Raw genomic sequence first — 19,710 nt, 5'->3', positions numbered from 1 at the left:
GTGTTATGCGAGGAGACGTAGTTACAGTCACGTTTATGGGCTTGCACTGGTTTGGAGTCCTGAGGTTATTCAGTAAATGAGTCCATTAATGCAACGCTGCAATGTTACAGCGCTGTTTCAGAGCTGATTCGTAACCGAACATCTGCAAGCTAAAAATAAAAAATATCGCTCTCTTTTGTGTTTTTTGTGTTTAAAATTAAAAAAACCCTTATCCCGTCAGTGATGGTAATTATAACATATTATAGAAACTCAACGATTTTACTGCCACCATGTTACGGTATATTAACTCATGACAACCAAAGCAGGGAAGTATTAGCGTCAAATATAATGGCCACTTGAAACGGAAATCCACGATTCAAACAGCCCCTTTGTGACTGACTATAGAAGAGGAAGGTAATCACAAACCATTGGAATCCGAAATCATGTCGGAAATGTTGCATTAATTGCACACAAAATTTCGATTTGAAAGTATTATAAATAGAATGCTTACTTTTTCCAACTTGCATATCGGTAAATACCCAGTGCATGTATGATGTCAGAATTTCGTAATGAAATTGTCCCCACTCAACCAATAAATTCACTGACTGATTGCACGTTTCAGCCAGAGTGCATAGGTGAAAATCACAGCCGGCTTTGCTCGTTTTGTCCTTGGCAGAAAAGAGGTAAGCAAGGCCTTATTTTAACGAAACAACAACAAGGCGTACATTTGTGTACACTTAAAAACGCTTGAATCCTATGATAGCACGGGAGTCTGCTTGCTTTACTCAACTGAGTAAATCAGCCACTTTTTTCTCTCCCGCATAACTAACGTTTAAGAAAGAGTGATCAAATCATGTATAGACTTTCAAAACGACTGGATTATCATGACAGTTAAACCCATAGCTACATGTATATGATTATTCTCCGCTATTCTAATTCAGTTCCTTTATGTTATTGAGTACGTCTCCCTTCTGTCGTAGGCATATTGAACTTAGCACCGCGAAAAGTTATATATCATGACTAATAGCGGTTTTCAGTTGGCTTGGTGGATATTCCTGATATGTGGTAAGTAAGAATAACGCTTACTAATCTTGCATCTCTTTCAAAGTATTCCCGAAAAAAAAAATATATATATAAGTGGATACTAACTAGCAAATTCGATCTCAAAGTAGTTACATAAATACATAAACTCATTTCAGTGATAATCAGGAAAAACGCCGGCCTTCTAATACTTGGTAAATTAAGTGAACATTTAATTGATGTTTACAAATCCCTTTGGTATTTGTGCTAATGGTTTGTAAACATTCATTATTTATTTCGTTAAGAAAAGTGATCAACGAATTAACTGAATACACATTTCCCTTCTCTTAGTTAGGCGATACGTTTCTAATCATCCTGCCAACCCATTGCAGCCCTACCGCCATCAATTAATGCCGGTTCTAATGGCAAACTTGCTTTATCCACGATTTCTTCGATGCTTCTTCAATAAGCGAAAGTAGTTCTATTTTTGAATATATGACAATGGTACTATTCTGTCACTTTCGATGATATAGGGAAAAGCCCCTCCTTGATACGCCTAACTTAGTATGTTAAACCGGAAACACCTTAGTAAATATCGAAATTGGTTGAAAAACCGAGCTTTCTCAGTACACTGATTGGCCCAGTGGTTAGGCCGCTTGCCTTGAGATCCGGAGATCCCGGGTTCAAGACCCGCTCTGACCGCTCGTTGAATTTGATCCTGGTAGTCCCTGGTTCAACTTCCCAGCCGCACTTGTAAATAGCCAACTGGTTTGCCCCCAGCCAGTTGGGATTCTTAACAGTTGTTATTCTGTTCTGTCGTTTCCTCGTGTTTCATTGGCCTTGAAAAGCCCCTACGGGGAGCGGTCAATGAAGTATGTATGTATGTATATGTGTATGTGTGTATGTATGTATGTGTGTATGTATGTATGTATGTATGTATGTATGTATGTATGTATGTATGTATGTATGTATGTATGTATGTATGTATGTATGTATGTATGTATGTATGTATGTATGTATGTATGTATGTATGTATGTATTACTAACTTGCAAGATACGTCATGCCGGACATTTATTCGCAAACAACCCCGGCTACGGACAATTAATTGTGAAAGTCCCTGCTTTTTTTCTTTCTTTTTCGCACATAATTCCTTCTACTTCATCAACACCAAAGTTCTTTGTTCTGTTTAATTAAAAATCAAATACACGGGGATCCGGATAATGCAAAAGGTCCCGGAACTGGGAGCTTTTTGTCAAATGAAAAAAATGTGCCATGCCCCATATGCCATTTGCAATAGAAAAGAGTGGCTTATCCTGAATATCTGGCTTTCGAGCAAGAAAAATGCTTCTTTTGAAGCCTTGGGAGGGACTTAGGGGACCCGAAATATACCCGATAATTCTGGGGATTTTGTGGTCGAAAAGGACCACTGTTCTCTTATTAGTTGAGCCTGTCCGTCTGCCGGTTAAGGATAAAGTTAGGGAAGATCAAGCTCACAGGCATCGAGGAACTGAAACTGGTAATTCGAATAAAGGATAAGGATAGTGTTTTTCTTCCGTAGGATCAGCTGTTATATGTCAGGACTGCCCTAACGAGGCCATTAGCATAAAATGTGACGCACAGGTAGGAGTCAGCGAAATACGAGAAACCATTTGGGAAGTAAAAGGCTTCAAGCATCGGCTCGCGTTCTGCGTAAGACATCAGTGCGACGTGACACAGAAGTCAAGGAAACCACATGGAATACAAGTGTTGAGCATCGAGCGTGGTGGAACGCTGACTTTGAAGCGCACATCTTGGAAATCAGCAAGGCATCCCGTGGAATTCATGTGTACCGTAAGGGCGGAAAACTCGTTTTCTCTCCTTAGGTCATTCATCACTGTCGATTTTTCTGTGGAGTGTAAGTGAAGTAATTTTTACTGTTTTTAGTGACAGGGTCGAGTTTGCGCGCGATTTTAGAAGTTCTTTCTTAATTGAATTGGTTAAAATGAATTCTGCTTGAATAATAGCCAAGACCTGTACCCTGGCATTTATTATTATTTTATTTTTATTTTATCTTATTATTTTTATTTTTTTTTTTAATGGGCTTTCTATTTTTCTCGGAGTCGTGGCTTAGTACCGATTTTGAGTTTGAAACAAATGGAAATTTGTTCCACAAGGAAGACCAACTGATGTCGGATAGAGCGGTTTTCAATTGAGTGTCGTAAAACAAATACCTAAGTAATTACTTAAATCAATCACAGGAAGTGCAAACAGGGTAACGAACCAAGCCAAAATTCGTTGCAATTCTATGTCGCCTGCAAGGCGCGCGATTGATTTAGGTTTTTTTCTTTTCACTGGTTAATAAACTGGCACGCGATTTTTAAACCAATCACTAAGCGTAGCAATTGCAATAGCCTAATTACTTTCGACAGTCATTTGAAAACTGCTCTATCACAATCAATTGTTCGAGCGACACTTTCTTTTATTGGTTGTCGCTTTCCCTTCGTATTAAAAACTATAACTAATCTCGGATCATTAAAGTCCGTTACATAGTCGCTTTGGAAGCAAAGGAGAAGGGTAGGGAAAGAAACAATCTTATAGGAACAAACAATGGTATGGTGGGGGATCGTCATTTGCACATATGACGTTGCGATGCGCCTATGACGTAGTTCAAGTTGGCGCTGAAAAAGCAGGAAAACGAGAGAGAGAGAGAGAGAGAGAGAGAGAAAAAAAAAAGAAAATTTGCTGAAGCTCACCATATGCGAATAGGATATCCAAGATTAGAAATTGCTTTTTCCCGGTACGCAGAAATATATAGCTTACTATTGTTTTGTCATGGATAATTTCCTTGTCCCCTTTTATCTACATTCAAGGATATGTTGGTCAGACCGAGACAGTTTCCATGCCGCACTAGAATTAGTTTTCCCTATAACGAGGAAACTGAGGACAGAGGCTTCATGAATGAGTTTATCGTAAATGCGGCACTGAGTACAATGTGCACAGGTTACTGGTTTTATTTTCTGGATTGATGAAAAAAGAGGCTTAATTAAAGATGAGCCTCGTGATAAAAATTCACCTCCTGCGGTAATATGATATGAATTTATCGCCGCCTCTTTTGCATTCAGGCATTTGGAGCCATGTTGGCGCTGTTGAGAATGTGACGAATCACCTCGTTGACATTTTGCCCTGGGAACTGGTTAGAGATGTTAAACTCTTCGACGGTTTGACTGAGAATAGCATTGCTGGTTGCAATTCGCATCGCGGCTGCTATGTGACCAGTGAAAACCTTAAACCAAGATCAGCTCTTGCCGATCGATTGCAAGCAAAAGAAGGCTCCATTCTTCTGTCACCTATACGACGCAGTGACGATGGCCTAAAGATACATGCGGAGGTGCACTACATTGCCGATTTAGAGAACTCTAGCGCTTTTCCGCGTCGATTTACCCTCAAGATACGTTTGAAGGACGGTAAAGGTAAGGGACATGCACTGTTAAAGTGAAAAGTGACCTCTTTACTCCCACACCGTCTCTTACCCAGCCATTTAACTACTCACCTGAGTAGTGTTCATTCGTTAATCCATCCATCGCCCAACTTAACCATGCAATTTATCGATCAGTTCCATTTGATCGTCCATCCAGCAGGCCGCTTCGCATCGTTCATTTGTTCGTTCAGCGGGTTCAGGAATGGCGCAGTGGTGAGAGCATTCGCCTCCCACCAATGTGGCCTGGGTTCGATTCCCAGACTCGGCGTCATACGTGGGTTGAGTTTGTTGGATCTCTACTCTGCACCGAGATGTTTTTCTGAGGGTACTCCGGTTTTTAACTTGATAATTTCAATTTAGAACGTTCCCAATTAGTGCTCCAGTGTAAGGTTCCTTTTCTTTCAATGTGTCTGCAATGTTGATTGCTTTGTTAAATATTTTTTTATGTCTTGTTTCCTTTGTTCATTTTTTTATTGATTCATTTCATCTACACTGTTTAAATCCCTTATTATTATAATGATTATTATTATTATTATTGTGATCATCATCATCATCATCATCATCGTCATCATCATCATTATCATCAATTGACACTTACCACCCATTCTTACCTTCAGGGCCAAAGACTACTCCGTTGCTGCCCATTTTTACTCAAACCGAAGCAAAAGTGTTGGTGAGCTTTGTATTTTAATTGTATGACCATTATTTTAAAATTACGTAGAAGGGATATCAGACAAGGAGAGCTCTCGCGACAGCTCTAACCTCCCCTGACCACTTCCTGTCCAATGGCGGATCCGGGGAGGGGGGGAGGGGTGATGTATGTATGTATGTATGTAAATCTTTATTTAAACACGGAAAATCATCAGTTAAGCTTAAGTTAAAAACTAAAACTAATTACAACTGCTTTACATGATCGCCGTGTGGGAATCCGATATATCAGCTGCCTTCTTGATATTTCGCTTAAAATGCTCAACGGATGCAGCATTTTTTAAGTTTTTGGGCAAGTTATTCCATAGCATGGCCCCGCTGTAAGAGAAGCTTCGTTTCAAATAATTGGTGCTTGGTTTGGACAGGGTGAATAGGGTGGCTAGCCACTCCTTAATTTAGCTCCTTTCTTTTTCCATTTACCTTCTTTTTATCGTATTTATATTTTTGCTAGAACAGATACTGTTTACCTGACGTGAACAATTTTATTAGTGCTTATCACATACGGGGCAAAATTACTGAATCCTGACTGGCTGAGACGGAGGGCATATTTTCTTAATCACGTGAGCACTTTTGGTAATCAAGAGGGCATGATTACTTGATCCTGATTGGTTAACAGTTGTTTATCCCGAACAAGCGAGGTTACAAGCATAATCTTCCTCCAGATTCTAACTCTGGTTAAACTGTCTTTTTGTTTTGCACAGGTAAAATACAGTTTAATTAAATTAAGCTATATTTCTGTTGACAGCATGGATTTATTGAATTAAACTTCCGAATGAAAACGTGTTAAATTGAACGTCGTCATTTCTCGCGGCATTGAACGGGCTTTCCTCGATAACTTCGCCGTTTATGTAGTGACCATGTAATCGCAATGTGCCCTTGTGCAATTAAGGATTAATTTCACTAGTGTTTTCAAAGTTTTGAAAATATGCGTGAAATTAGTCCTTTTTAATTTCCCTCGGGCCCATGCGATTACACACACATAACATAAAAAAAGTCAAAATGGCAGCCTGAACTATTTAGACTTTTTTCAGAGTATGAAAATAGTAGTAGTTTCAATTCACCCCCCTTAAAATATTCCCTGATCCGCCACTGCTGTCGGTAACTAAAGGCTTTCCAAAGTCATGTTCCATATTATGTTTACTCGCAACAACCTTTTCTATTTAATTTTAGAGAGAGGTCACCAAGAAACGTGCCTCTAAAAGTGCTGGGATTTCCTTTAATGTAACTGCAGATAAGTCTTTCGCAAAGAAAGAAGATGGAATGGACGACAAAAAGAGAAAGACAAGTACGTTTTATCGCACGAAACAGCTTGTGGCCCGAATCTTCACGATGACGAGAGAACTGAATCAGCTGGTCAATGATGCTGGCAATTTAACGAACGTAGTGGAAACTGATGAATAGTAATACGACTCTGCATGTTTGTTGTCTAATCATTATATTACTTGCATATGTATTGAAATTGGAAGAAGCTACCGTTTGCAGGACATATAGTGACATCAAATCAGTTTAATTAATGGCCTAGCTCTAATGAGTGTGTCATGACGTAGATTTACCAAATTGATTACAAAACTGGTAATTGACCGGTCCGATGTAACATACATTACTTGCATTGTCGGAGACGTTTGATTGAGCCTACGTGTTAGACTTCTTGAAGGTAAATAGGTAATTCCTCCCCCTTCCCCCACCCCTCGAAAAAATGGAAGAGGGGTAAAAAATACCCTCAAGTGTGATAAAAATTCAGGAACAACGGTTGATTGTCCCAAAATTGTACCAAATGAGTATATATTTTTTGAAGTCAGAAGGATAATTGTTGTTCTTTGCACCATTCGCCTAGAATAATTGCAGATTTAGGCAGTCCACTTTACTAAGTTAAATCCTACCTTCTCCTGTGATATTGGAGAATCCACGCTTGAGTAGCTGTTTAAGCTGAGCGTCTTACAAACCCGACTAATTTAAATAAAATTCGTTTACCAGTTTCGCTCTGTTAAAATTCGCAGCAACAATTCTACGGTGGTAGAGCAACGTCAGCTTTCAAATTTTACATTGTCTCAGATGATATGAGCATTGGCTCGCGTTAGTGGTTAAAGGCAAGTTAAACCTCCGCAATACTCTACATCTCAGCAAAATTTGATAACTATAATAATTGTCTTGTCGTTGTTATTTATTTTCCCTACAATAAAATAGAAATTAGTGCGAACTGGCAGATTTGCATGGACAGTCCGCTTTAGTAAGTTAAACATGCCCTTTCGTGTTTTGTGATATTGTGCATCCACGCTTGAATAGTCCGACGGTTGGAGCTTAAGTGCCTTACAAACCTAAGTGTAAATAAAATTTCTTTAGCAGTTTAACTCTGTTTGCAAGAGTCTGCAGCAGGCATCAAAGTTCTGCATCTTCTCTCGAGTCAAATATGTTTTGAAATAAGATCACCCAACGCAAACATCTACTGCATACCGGCTCTAGCTAGTCGTGGTCGTGGTCGAGGGTTCAGTTATACATTACTAATGTTGTACAATCTTAGTGTAAGCAATTGGAAAATTAAAGTTTATTGCAGTTTTGTTATTTGCTTAGCAGTCTTTTGCTGGGTCCTGGGTCCCTGAATCTATAACTATGAATTACATGTTGATCATAACAATAAAAAAGACACAGAACAAGGGCTCCCGAAACCTCTCCCCAACCTCAGCCCCTACAAAGTAAAGGCAGACTTCTGTACACAATACATTTATTTTTGTTAGTATGAGTGGATTATGGTTTAATATTTACATTGGGATTATACGAACAAAATAACGTTCTCACTCAGTGGTAAAAAGGCCACCAAAATAAGTGATCCAAACATGTTAAACTTTACTAGGGCATTGGAACATGTTGATAACAGCCACAGACACAACAACTTGGCTATTAATGAACAAGCCATGAGACCAAGGCCAGCAGGCCAAACTTTCCAAGTATTCCAAACTCGATACTCGATAACATAACAATTTAAAATAATCACTCTTTACTTTTATACTAATAGTACAGAGTCTTTACAGGAAAATTGAAGGAAAAGATCTTCAAAACTGAGGCACTAAATCATTTTCACTTTTGAGGCCGTATTTATTTATTAAAACATAACGAAATATCCCATAAGATTGAAACTTCAACCGGCCGCCCTTTCATATTGAGCTATTGACAGACATAATGACCACTGATCATGACTGATGGTGAAGTTGTGTGACGGGAATCAGCAAGGCTTTCTCAGAAACCATGAAACCGACGTTACATAACTTCTTTCGCCTGTTGACAATAATTGACACTGACAAAAATATTTACATTTGTTTCTGATGAAGGCTAATCCAAAAGGAAAGTCTAATTATCCCTAATTCTTACCAAACTGTTTGCCCTTGTCTTAACTTCTGTTAAACAGTAAAAGCAACTTTGAATGGACTTTCCTGCGAATTAATCATCACTATGCTTGCTAACATCCCCCGTCTTTTTCAGTAGATTCTAAGAATCATTTTATCCGAATTCTCGAAATGATGGGGGAAAAAAGAAACAATAGAAATAAAACAAGAAGCGGTTAGACTTTGGAGGATTACTCCCTCAACTATAGACTGCGAGCAGTCTCTCTTTTGCTCTAAATCCGCAGAGATTCGCCCTCTGATATCACGCTCTCAAGGCGGATTTTAGAGCAAAAGCGAGAATGCTCGCAATTTACCTCAACTAAGGATACACGTCTAGTCACGTAAAGATTCTCACATAAACACGATATCCTTCTATGACTCAAGTTGTAAAACATGATAACGTTGAACTGGGAAGATATCTGTTTACAAACATTGCTTTTGTTATTCAAATGTGCCAACCACAGAAACAAAAGACCTTTTGTTTCGACAGCCAATGAGTCTCTGGTTGGCACATGAATGACAACAGGTGACGGAACGATATCTTTGCTACCGTGAAATTTTCTTCAACTGACTAATCCCTATGTAATTATCGTTAAAGTACTTACTCACGGGAATTGTTGATCTGTACTAAAAATTCGATCTACAATGTTGTCTAGCTGGCAATCAGATGGCCGGGCAAACACTTTTATGTCGTTTTGCCGATTGCTGCTTAATGGAATTGAGCGTCACTTAATCAGTGCCCATCATTTATTTCAAGCTGATTGCTTTCTGCAACGGATTCCCTTGCTTGTGTTCGGGGCCGAGTCTCCAAAACGCCCAACCCCTCGCTGTTGAAATTGTCCAAGAATCGGTTATTTCCAACGAAAACTAAATCAAAGAGGCCTCCGTGGTTACGATCAATTGGTTCGGATTGATCGAGTCCTTCTAGCATTGCTTGCAATGGTTGCGTAAATCGAACAACGTCAACGTCGTTAGCATATGTTAAAAATCTTTCAGCGCTTTCGAGAGCTGATTCCATGTTTTTAATTTCCTGCTGAATCGTGGCCCTCTTGCTTGCTATACTTGACAGAGACCTATTCGTTTCATTCTGCACTGCCGCCATAAGACTGCGTTTCTTCGCTTCAACGGTTTTCATTAACTTGTCTGTAAACTTATCGACATCTCGTTCCATTTTTGCGCCGTCTTGGACAACTTGAGCACACTCTTCTTCAATTTGAGCGACCAAATTCATCTTTGCTTGTAAGGTTTCTTTTGCCATTTGCAACTGACTTCTTACCTCTAGGGCTTCTTCTTCGATTGATGACACTTCTTGCTCTTTAGCTGCGTGAGGCAAAGTGACACAGGTTTGACGACCTGGGGACTCTCCAACTTTCTCATTAACGAATTGCATCTCATCTTTCTCTGTCCCAACTTCTTTTTGCATGGACCTAGATTGCTTCAAAACATCTTCGCGGTCTTTGTTTTGAAACTCTTTCGTGGACACAACGCGGTGGTCGTCATACATTCTCAACATGCTGTGGCATTTGAGGCATTTTTCACAAAACAATATGCAACACTGGAAGCAGTAAAACGATTCCGGGCATTTCTTGTCACAGTTTCCGCACGTTACTTGAGTTTGGTTAGTCAGGGCATCGATGAACCTTTCGAGATAGGAATTGGTTGGAAGATCCTTTAGATCGCCACTAGCAGGAAATCTGCTTCGTCTTTGACACTTCGGGCATCTCAGCGCTTCATGTCCATTATTGTCTCGGTGCCAGTCTTTTAAACATTGCAAGCAGAAACTGTGTAAACATGGAAGATGTCTTGGATCATTAAAAATCTCCTGGCACAACGGACACGAGACTTCTTCACGGAGATTGTGAAGTAATTTTTGAACATCCATGCTGAACTGGTCATGATATTTGCGGGGAGTAATTAATTTAAGAGTCTCGTGATTTTCTATGTTTAGCTTTTCCAAGAATCAGGTGATGTTTTGACCAATAATAGTGCCCTATTTTAAGAGCCCGTTGGTTGCAATTGTTTTGATTTGCTTTTGTGATTCTCAGAAATGTGCCCGTGACGTGTTGTTTCAGCAAGAGCTTTCAAAGCGGCAACAAAGAGCTACAGTAGGTCAAACAACTGAACCATACTGATTGCAAAGATTCGATTGCATATTTGCTTAGATGTAGATTGGCGACTTAAAATCATGAACTTCTCCGAATTTATTTTATTTTTATTATTATTATTATTTTTTTAACAGCTACTCAAGAGAGTTTGATAGACACAAAAGTCTCGTCATAAGTTAGGATCCGGTCAGTATAAAATAAGGGGAAAAAAGTAAAATAAGTATAAAAATATATAAATAAAGTAAGGCAAGTGATAAAGCACTCGCTGACAATGACAGGCACCTCAAATGAATCAGTTTGCTAATCGACATGGAAACTAGGAAAGGAACAGTGTTTTCGCATGAGTTTCCACTCGTCCAACAAATCCAACTGAGGCAAAAGAAGACCAAACGAAAGGTTACAAGCTCTTTATTTTTATTTTGGATGTAGCCTTTCCGAGTTTGAGGCTTCTAGCCGGAAACCTTTACAGACGTTTCTAGTGAGCTTTGCTGAATTTAAATGAAAGGAAAGATCATTTAGCCTGGCGTACCTTATGAGCGGGGATACAATGGATTTAAATGCCCCCTCTCTCGTTACCTATTCCACATTGCGGGAGGTATTAAATTTTGCAGAAGCAACAGTGCTTCTTCTACATTAAGTAAGGGTTAAAATAAACAATAAGCACGCATAGGGTTGCCATCTCTTTAGTTTTTTTTTTTTTTTATTTCACCCTCGGTTTTCACACAATCGTTGCCTGGCAAAATGCCTCGATGATACAGTTGGGTGACTTCCTTTTAATTGCAAGTGCATGAATGCTTCAGATTGTCATAGAAAAAAAGCGAGGTTGTGTGAAATGTTTGGTAATAATGGCAATCGACAACATCCAGATTATTTCAGGCTTCACAGTGGGTGAACTATTAACTGCAACAACAAGGATTACGTGAATTAAATGACGAAAGGTCCCTAAAAGATGCCGCCCTGTGATTATGGAGATTTCAAAGCCAAGGCCTGTAGCTTAGGATAAATCTCGGCTAAAAGACAATTTTTTAGGAAATAATTACAGACCTGTCGCCAATAATTTTTAAGTAAAAAATTGGTGCCAAGAAGATTTTTACCCGTAGATTTTAGCCTTAGACCTTGCACATCATAGCCTCCTTCGCAGCGTTCGAAGGAGACTATGTACATCACCGCTTGTTCAGAATCTTGTCACAAACGCTTCGATTTGTGTGACCTGATGCTATACATCACAGGTGTCGAACTACAGTTCTAATACCGGGTGCTCAGACTCTGCTAGCGATTCTTCCGATTTCGAAGGACCTATAGGAGGCGCTTCCATCGGTGATTTAGTACAACCCTATTCGGAAATTCATCCGTTGTGTTTCCAGCCTCCACCAGTTCATGGGAGATAAAACCTGAAATTCCGATCTGTGGAAGGTCGAGTCAACCGGACGTAAACACTTTTCGCGTTTCAAACGTTTCATAATTTTGCACATCTTCTATCATTTTAACATGATATCATCTTAAAGAATAGGAAAGAATCTTGGAACGACTTGCACTCACGGTAATTGCAATGATTTAAATTCAAATTGAAAACTGAAATTTCAGATAAGGATTTTTTTTGTATAAAATAAAACCCGTCAACAAATTGATGTGGACATCCATTAACGACGCAACACCAACAGGGACGGCGGAACGTATTTTGTATTGGGGAGGGGGGTGGGGGACTAACAAGAAAGCGCCGGAGACGCTAACTCGTAGGGGGTTCTTGGAGAGGTCTCCGCCAGAAAATGTTGAAATCTTGATGCTCGGAGATGCTACTATCCGCATTCTCGGCAAGATATCAAAATAATAAACGTGGATCAACCGTAAAAATCGTTTTGTTTATTTTGCTTTTTTGCTTGAAATTGGGGTTGCTAGGGCCCCCACAAACCCCTCCCCCCCTCCCCCCTGCTCCGCCTTGCCTGGCCAAGCATCAAACCTGTGAAAATCATATTGCTATTACAACAGTTTTACCTCCTATTTTCCAACATAAGAGGTTTAATAGGAAAAGTAGCATATGCACTGTACCCTGGACTCTTTGAACACACTTTTTCGCGAACTAAATTTTCACATGCAAACATGTTCCACACCTGTGACGTATCAACCCAAATGATCCCAAAATGGCGCGTTTTTTAAATTCATAAAAAAATGATTTTTTAACTTAAGACCTTATTTTTTTTAAAACCTTGTCTTAGCAAGGAAGGCACACTAAAAATACAATAGAAAAGCAAGAAATTTTCGTGAGAATTGCCCTTTATTTGGGGAACATTGAAAATCTGGTGGCAAAATATGTCCAGAGACATGTCCAGAAATTTACATAATTAATTAGATGTAGATCAATTCTGATAATCCGTGGGTCATGAAGTGTTTCCTTGCTTTTTTCCTAGTTGGTTACTATGACCAAACAAAGATTCAGTGGTGAGATGCATTTTGAATGAGAATAATTAGCAACAACCTTTGTACTTACCGCTGCAATAGTCTTTTCCATGTCCTTCATATCCTTCGGGGCATACACACTCAAAGTCTCCATCGTTATTAACGCAGGTCGCTTGTGGAGCACAGGGATACTCTTCTGCGTCACATTCATCGACATCTGCAATAAATCAGTCTAAAATGATCATTTAAAACTTCAATTTCCATTGATGCGCTTGTCGTGGGATGCAGGATGGGGGAGGGGGAGGGATTGGACTTTTAGGGAGATTTTCTGAACCTGGCGCGTGGAGAAAAGGGCTGTTGAGCTTTTCTTATTCAGAACATCGTTGATGTTGTATATGCGAAAACGTTTCCGTCAAAATGGCAAGTCACTCGAGAGATAATTACACTCGACAAGAACAATGCCGCTTTGTGAACAAGAACACAGGCAAGCTCGATATAGTTCCTAATAAAGGTTTGATTATGTTGTTACCTCACCTAGCCATGCTTTATTAACCGCGCGGTCATGGGCCGAGCGCGGTTCTTGCTCTGCAATCGGTTTATTATTTATTAACCGCGCGGCCATGGGCCGAGCGCGGTTCTTCTCTGCAATCGGTTTATTTTATTTTTTAACCGCGCGGCCATGGGCCGAGCGCGGTTCTTGCTCTGCAATCAGTTTATTTATTTTTTGTGTCTTATTGAAACATGTAATCGTGACTTTAAACAAAGAAAGCTAAGACTATTACGTCATCGAAGATTTCACAACGGTTCTGACTGATGGTGCAATCGGAGATTTGGCAACGGCTATAAGTAATGGTGCAATACCTTTGTGTGCAGCCGTTGTTGTCAGTTTGTTGTGCTACAGATTGGTCAAGTGATTTTGGTTCTATAGCCATCAGTGAATCAACAAGGACTGCTTTGGAATGTGTACTACGTTGCGACCATAGTGGTAAGAAAACAGATAAAATTTAGTTTTGTTGGTAAGCAGCCCCAAATTTCTATTCGGTCATATAATCAGTGGCACTTCGAATCACGCAACTTATTATGTTTACAGGTATTCGCCAAAAGCTGTTAAAACGTTAATGTACTTAAAATTTTATGAATATTCCTTTTTTTATTTAGTACAGGATATATTGCCTTTTTGTGTCATTTAAGCGGTTGATTCTAAGCGAGTATTGAATACATAAAAGGTCATTATGTCATCTATGGAATGTGTCGACGTTTCAACTTAGGTAGGGAAATAAGAGAAATAACCACCGTACTAAAGATAGCCGTGGACAACGTAATTTTTAAATTAAGTGACGCGTGTGACTACTGTGCTAGGCCTTTACTCTTGTAAAAAAACAATTAAATTTAATCGCGACTTTTAGGAAAGAAAGCTGTAAGTTGTTAAAAGTGTTATTATCGTATCGGTCATACCCATAGATATTCTGATGACATTTCCAGATTAATTAAGACCATTACGTCATCGGAGATTCATCAGAGATTTCACCTCGGCTATAAGTGATGTGCAATAAGTTCGTGTGCAGTCGTTGTTGTCAGTTGTTGTGCTACAGATTGATCAGGTGATTTTGTGTCTATAGTCATAGTCAATCAACAAAGACTGCTTTGGAATGTGCACTACGTTTCCACTATAGTGGTAAGAAAACAGATAGATTTTCAAAGCGCGGTTTTAAGATCTGAAATATCTTCTTGTTCAGCAAAAAAATGCAATTTGGAATTTACGAAATTATAGGAATCTTGAAATGGATTCCGAACTATGGTGCCCACTGGCACATATCCAAAAGAAGGTACCACGTGTCCGCGTTCATTTCGCGCCATTCAAGGAGGAGGAACAATTTTGTTAGAGTAAAAGAGAGATTATGGTCAATCCTGTGAAAAGATAGGGCAAGTCGAACCAATTCACAACTTTCATGTTGATTTATGGATGAAAACACATGACATGCAGCTAACAGCCTCGAGCAAGAGAGGACGATGGGACATAGCACATCTACCAGGCATGGGCCTGTTCCAATGAATTTTTTTTAAAATCTTAATTTAGCCCATAGTATGCGTGGTTAGTTTAAGGAAGACATCTGATTGGTTATCACTGGCTGCGCGACCATGGGCACGAAACAAAAATAAATGGGGCATGGCGGGATGTGCTCTCTCCCATCATCCTCACTTGCTCTGAGGCAAGTTCATCCCATGCTCCTCCAGTCAGTGAGGTTGCTATGGTTTATCTGGTGACCACCTTTTTGATAACGTTGATATAGATAGATAGATAGATAGATAGATAGATAGATAGATAGACAGATAGATAGATAGATAGATAGATAGATAGATAGATCGTTTCCCTTATTTCTTGGTTCCCTTTTCACTTCGGTCCGCGTTGAACGGACCAATTGAGTGTTTTGAAGAATCGTTAAATCCGCCATTTCCCATTTTGTTCGCCCGGTACACGTTGAAGGAGAATCTCGTGAGACAGTGGTCAACCCTGTCTGGGATCGCCACCGAATTTGAACGCAGGCGCTACAAGAGACAAATAGACAACTTATTTTTATTCGCCATTTACTTGCAGTTAAAGAGAGAAGCGATTCATCGTAAAGTCCCCGGGATATCCGTAAGATCCGGCCAATCCGAACCCTCCCGAGAACTTTTCGGCCAGCTCGCTCAACTCATCTTGCATTGAAATATTCATGAGGTACGACCTGGCCGAAGAGTTTTCCGACCGGGACCGAAATGGCCGGGACTCGAGAACTTTCCGAAAACAAAATCGATATCATCATATCATATAAGCTCTGTAAGACAAAACTAAACTGCAAGTAGATTGTGAATGATCTATTTATAGCCGAAGAGAGAAGTTATGTGATGCAATATTCATAGCATCTCCGCGAAATCCGTGATATCCGCTTTTTCCGACCAAGCTGAGATAATAATCAAGTGTCACGTGGGACGACAGAGCGATACGAATAGCCGTAACATCCGGCCAATCCGAACCCTCCCGAAGACCTTTCTGTCGAGAAAGTCGGATTTATCGGATTTCCCGAAGATGCAACGAATATCTAACGATGTAAAACAACTTACAGTTAAATTGACAAGTTATATGATAAGATATTCATGGCATCTCCGGGAAATCCGTGAAATCTGACTTTTCCGACCCCTTCTGAGATAATAATCAAGTGTCACGTACCGAAATGGCCGGGAATCGAGAATTTTCCGAAGACAAAATAGATATCACATCATACAACCTCTGCAAAACAAGACAAAACTGCAAGTAGATTGTGAATGATCTACTTACAGCCGAAGAGAGAAATTATGTCATGCAATATTCATAGCATCTCCGGGAAATCCGTGATATCGGCCTTTTCCGACCCAGCTGAGATAATAATCAAGTGTCACGTGGGACCACAGAGCGAGACGAATAGCCGTAACATCCGGCCAATCCGAACCCTTCCGAAAACCTTTTTGTCGGAAAAGTCGGAAACCATCAATATCTGGTCAATATCCGGAGAATGGTAACAAGAATAACAATAACCATCAAACGGAAAAGTACTGGACTATTCAAAGGAAAGTTTAAACAGAACATAACTGATAATAATAATAATAATAATAATAATAATAATAATAATAATAATATGTTTTGTAAAGATATTGATAATACTTACAGTAGTAAAGAGAAGTAGACTGTTTAAATATTCATATCCCCGTGAAATCCGTCTTTCCCGTCTTCCAGTTTAGGATTAATTCAAGGGGGGACACTTGCAGTGTCACTGATTTTCGGGATGTAATACATCATGCAAAGTGCATACTTATTTGAGAAGGAAAAGACGGATTTCACGGATTTGACGGGGATATGAATATTTAATTCTTTTTACTTCTCCTTACAACTGTAAGTATAATATATAGTATGTATTATAATAAGAAAAGTGATAGTACTTACAGTAGTAAAGAGAAGTAGACTGTTTAAATATTCATATCCCCGTGAAATCCGTCTTTCCCGTCTTCCAGTTTAGGATTAATTCAAGGGCGGACACTTGCAGTGTCACTGATTTTCGGGATGTAATACATCATGCAAAGTGCATACTTATTTGAGAAGGAAAAAGACGGATTTCACGGATTTGACGGGGATATGAATATTTAATTCTTTTTACTTCTCCTTACAACTGTAAGTATAATATATAGTATGTATTATAATAAGAAAAGTGATAGTACTTACAGTAGTAAAGAGAAGTAGACTGTTTAAATATTCATATCCCCGTGAAATCCGTCTTTCCCGTCTTCCAGTTTAGGATTAATTCAAGGGCGGACACTTGCAGTGTCACTGATTTTCGGGATGTAATACATCATGCAAAGTGCATACTTATTTGAGAAGGAAAAAGACGGATTTCACGGATTTGACGGGGATATGAATATTTAATTCTTTTTACTTCTCCTTACAACTGTAAGTATAATATATAGTATGTATTATAACAATAGTGATAGTACTTACAGCAGTAAAGATAAGCAGAATGTTTAAATATTCATATCCTCGTGAAATCGGTCTGATATCACGGATTTCCCGGACATACTATGAATATTGCATCACATAACTTCTCTCTTCGGCTTTAAGTAGATCATTCACAATCTACTTGCAGTTTTGTCTTGTTTTGTAGAGATTATATGATGTGATATCGATTTTGTCTTCGGAAAATTCTCGATTCCCGGCCATTTCGGTACGTGACACTTGATTATTATCGCAGAAGGGGTCGGAAAAGGCGGATATTACGGATTTCCCGGATATGCTATGAATATTGCATCACATAACTTCTCTCTTCGGCTGTAAGTAGATCATTCACAATCTACTTGCAGTTTTGTTTTGTTTTACAGAGCTTATATGATGTGATGATATCGATTTTGTTTTCGGAAAGTTCTCGAGTCCCGGCCATTTCGGTCCCGGTCGGGAAACTCTTCGGCCAGGTCGTACCTCATGAATATTTCAATGCAAGATGAGCCAAGGGAGCTGGCCGAAAGGTTTTCGGGAAGGTAAGGATTGGCCGGATCTTACGGCTATTCGTCTCGCTCTATCGTCCCACGTGACACTTGATTATTATCTCAGATGGGTCGGAAAAGGCGGATATCATGGATTTCCCGGAGATACTATGATTATTGCATCACATAACTTCTCTCTTCGGCTGTAAGTAGATCATTCACAATCTACTTGCAGTTTTGCCTTGTTTTGCAGAGGTTATATGATGTGATATCGATTTTGTCTTCGGAAAATTCTCGATTCCCGGCCATTTCGGTACGTGACACTTGGTTAATATCGCAGAAGGGGTCGGAAAAGGCGAATATTATGGATTTCCCGGATATGCTATGAATATTGCATCACATAACTTCTCTCTTCGGCTGTAAGTAGATCATTCATAATCTACTTGCAGTTTTGTTTTGTTTTACAGAGTTTATATGATGTGATGATATCGATTTTGTTTTCGGAAAGTTCTCGAGTCCCGGCCATTTCGGTCGGAAAACTCCTCGGCCAGGTCGTACTTCATGAATATTTCAATGCAAAGTGAGCTGAGGGAGCCGACCGAGAGGTATTCGGTTCGGGTTCGGGTTAGCCGGATCTTATGGCTCTTCGTACAGCTCTTTCGCCTGACATGCCATTTGAATGTTATTTGAAATCAGCCGGAATAGCCGGATTTCCCGGAGATGCTATGAATATTACATCACATAACATCTCTCCTCAACTGTAAGTGGCTTCACACAGGTCTACTTGCATTTTTGTTTTTGTTTCGTTTTGTTTTTGCTTTGTTTGCTAGGGTTATATGTTGTGATTTCGACCGCGTCTCCGGAAAATCCTCGAGTCTCGGCAATTTCGGCCCCTTCCAGAAACTTTGCGGCCAGCACTCTCGTCTCACATTTCACATGCATATTGATGATAAATAGTCTGGTCAAAAGGTCTTTGAAAGGGAACGGAAAATAACCGGATCTCAATATCATACTACAGAACCTCTCCTTTAACTGCAAGTTTACTACATGCATTAAACCCTAAATCGATGACCAGTTTATTCGTCTTCGATTCTCGTCTAGCTCTGTCACTGGAAGGTGCTCCATCGATAACTTCTTGAGAGAGCCCGGAAACGACGGATTATTTGGCTGTTCCGAAATTGTGTTTACATTATTGTATTGTATCGTTTTTCTCTTTCGCCCAAAATGATGCAGATATGTCCAGAAATGCCTCTAATTAGATGCACGCCGTTTTAATAAGCGTCGAATGATGGCCACTTGAAGTAAGGCCTATTTTGTTCTTTTTCGCGTTCTTTTTTTTTTGGTTTGTTTGTTCGATTCTCCGGTTAATGTGAGTGTCTGTTTTGTTTTTGTTTTCGGTCACCGCGCATTTCCCTGGGGTATTTGGATGCCGCCGAGTAAGGTGCATCCGCGACAAATTTCACGTGACGATGCAGTATTGTGAGTGCGAAATGCGTGTGCAACGTGAGGTACAACTCTCTCCGTCGGTCTTGGGCTTCAATTTGCAAGACGCGCGATTCTTGCGATACAGCAATTTCAAGTACGTTTACTTCAATGCATGGAATGTTATTTCAACTTTTAACTGAATGCTAACTAAGAAAATTCCCCTGTTTTTCAGGCATTCCAAACGCAGCATTTTTCTTT

General features: G+C 39.6%; 4 protein-coding genes across 7 annotated transcripts in view; 2 read left to right on the top strand and 2 right to left on the bottom strand.

Annotated features, from left to right (window-relative positions):
- Window positions 1–598: 598 nt before the first annotated feature.
- Window positions 599–9,459, top strand: LOC138051601 (uncharacterized). Its single transcript, XM_068897842.1, has 6 exons — window positions 599–662; window positions 960–1,044; window positions 2,559–2,894; window positions 4,102–4,449; window positions 5,075–5,130; window positions 6,336–9,459. Exons 2-6 carry the CDS (start codon window positions 996–998, stop codon window positions 6,564–6,566), a joined length of 1,020 nt encoding a protein of 339 aa, XP_068753943.1. The 5' UTR covers window positions 599–662; window positions 960–995; the 3' UTR covers window positions 6,567–9,459.
- On the bottom strand, window positions 7,868–10,467 carry LOC138051600 (RING finger protein 207-like). The gene has a single exon (XM_068897841.1). The coding sequence runs from the start codon at window positions 10,422–10,424 to the stop codon at window positions 9,276–9,278; it is 1,149 nt and encodes a 382-aa protein (XP_068753942.1). The 5' UTR covers window positions 10,425–10,467; the 3' UTR covers window positions 7,868–9,275.
- A 908-nt stretch (window positions 10,468–11,375) lies between these two features.
- LOC138050897 (fibrillin-2-like) overlaps window positions 11,376–19,710 on the bottom strand; it is a 24,342-nt gene continuing 16,007 nt past the window's right edge. The window contains exons 9-10 of the mRNA XM_068897152.1: window positions 13,133–13,258; window positions 11,376–11,547 (exon numbers count right to left, since the gene is read on the bottom strand). Coding sequence (XP_068753253.1) covers window positions 11,444–11,547; window positions 13,133–13,258 — 230 coding nt within the window. The 3' untranslated portion in view covers window positions 11,376–11,443. The remainder of the gene's footprint in view (window positions 11,548–13,132; window positions 13,259–19,710) is intronic.
- Window positions 17,946–19,710, top strand: part of LOC138054672 (uncharacterized) — a 3,175-nt gene continuing 1,410 nt past the window's right edge. The window contains exons 1-2 of one of the 4 annotated variants that reach the window (XM_068901161.1): window positions 17,946–18,081; window positions 19,685–19,710. The exon at window positions 19,685–19,710 is cut by the window's right edge and continues 273 nt beyond it. In XM_068901161.1, coding sequence (XP_068757262.1) covers window positions 18,045–18,081; window positions 19,685–19,710 — 63 coding nt within the window. In that variant the 5' untranslated portion in view covers window positions 17,946–18,044. Of the gene's footprint in view, window positions 18,082–18,161; window positions 18,233–18,259; window positions 18,788–18,879; window positions 19,607–19,684 lie in introns of those variants that run through there. The other 3 variants (XR_011133332.1, XR_011133331.1, XR_011133330.1) reach the window with 3 other exon arrangements.

The sequence above is a fragment of the Montipora capricornis genome, chromosome 6 (assembly GCF_036669925.1).
Source record: "Montipora capricornis isolate CH-2021 chromosome 6, ASM3666992v2, whole genome shotgun sequence".
NCBI lineage: Eukaryota > Metazoa > Cnidaria > Anthozoa > Scleractinia > Acroporidae > Montipora > Montipora capricornis.
The sequence above is the reverse complement of the archived record's forward strand: the minus strand, read 5'-3'. Positions and strand labels throughout refer to the sequence as shown.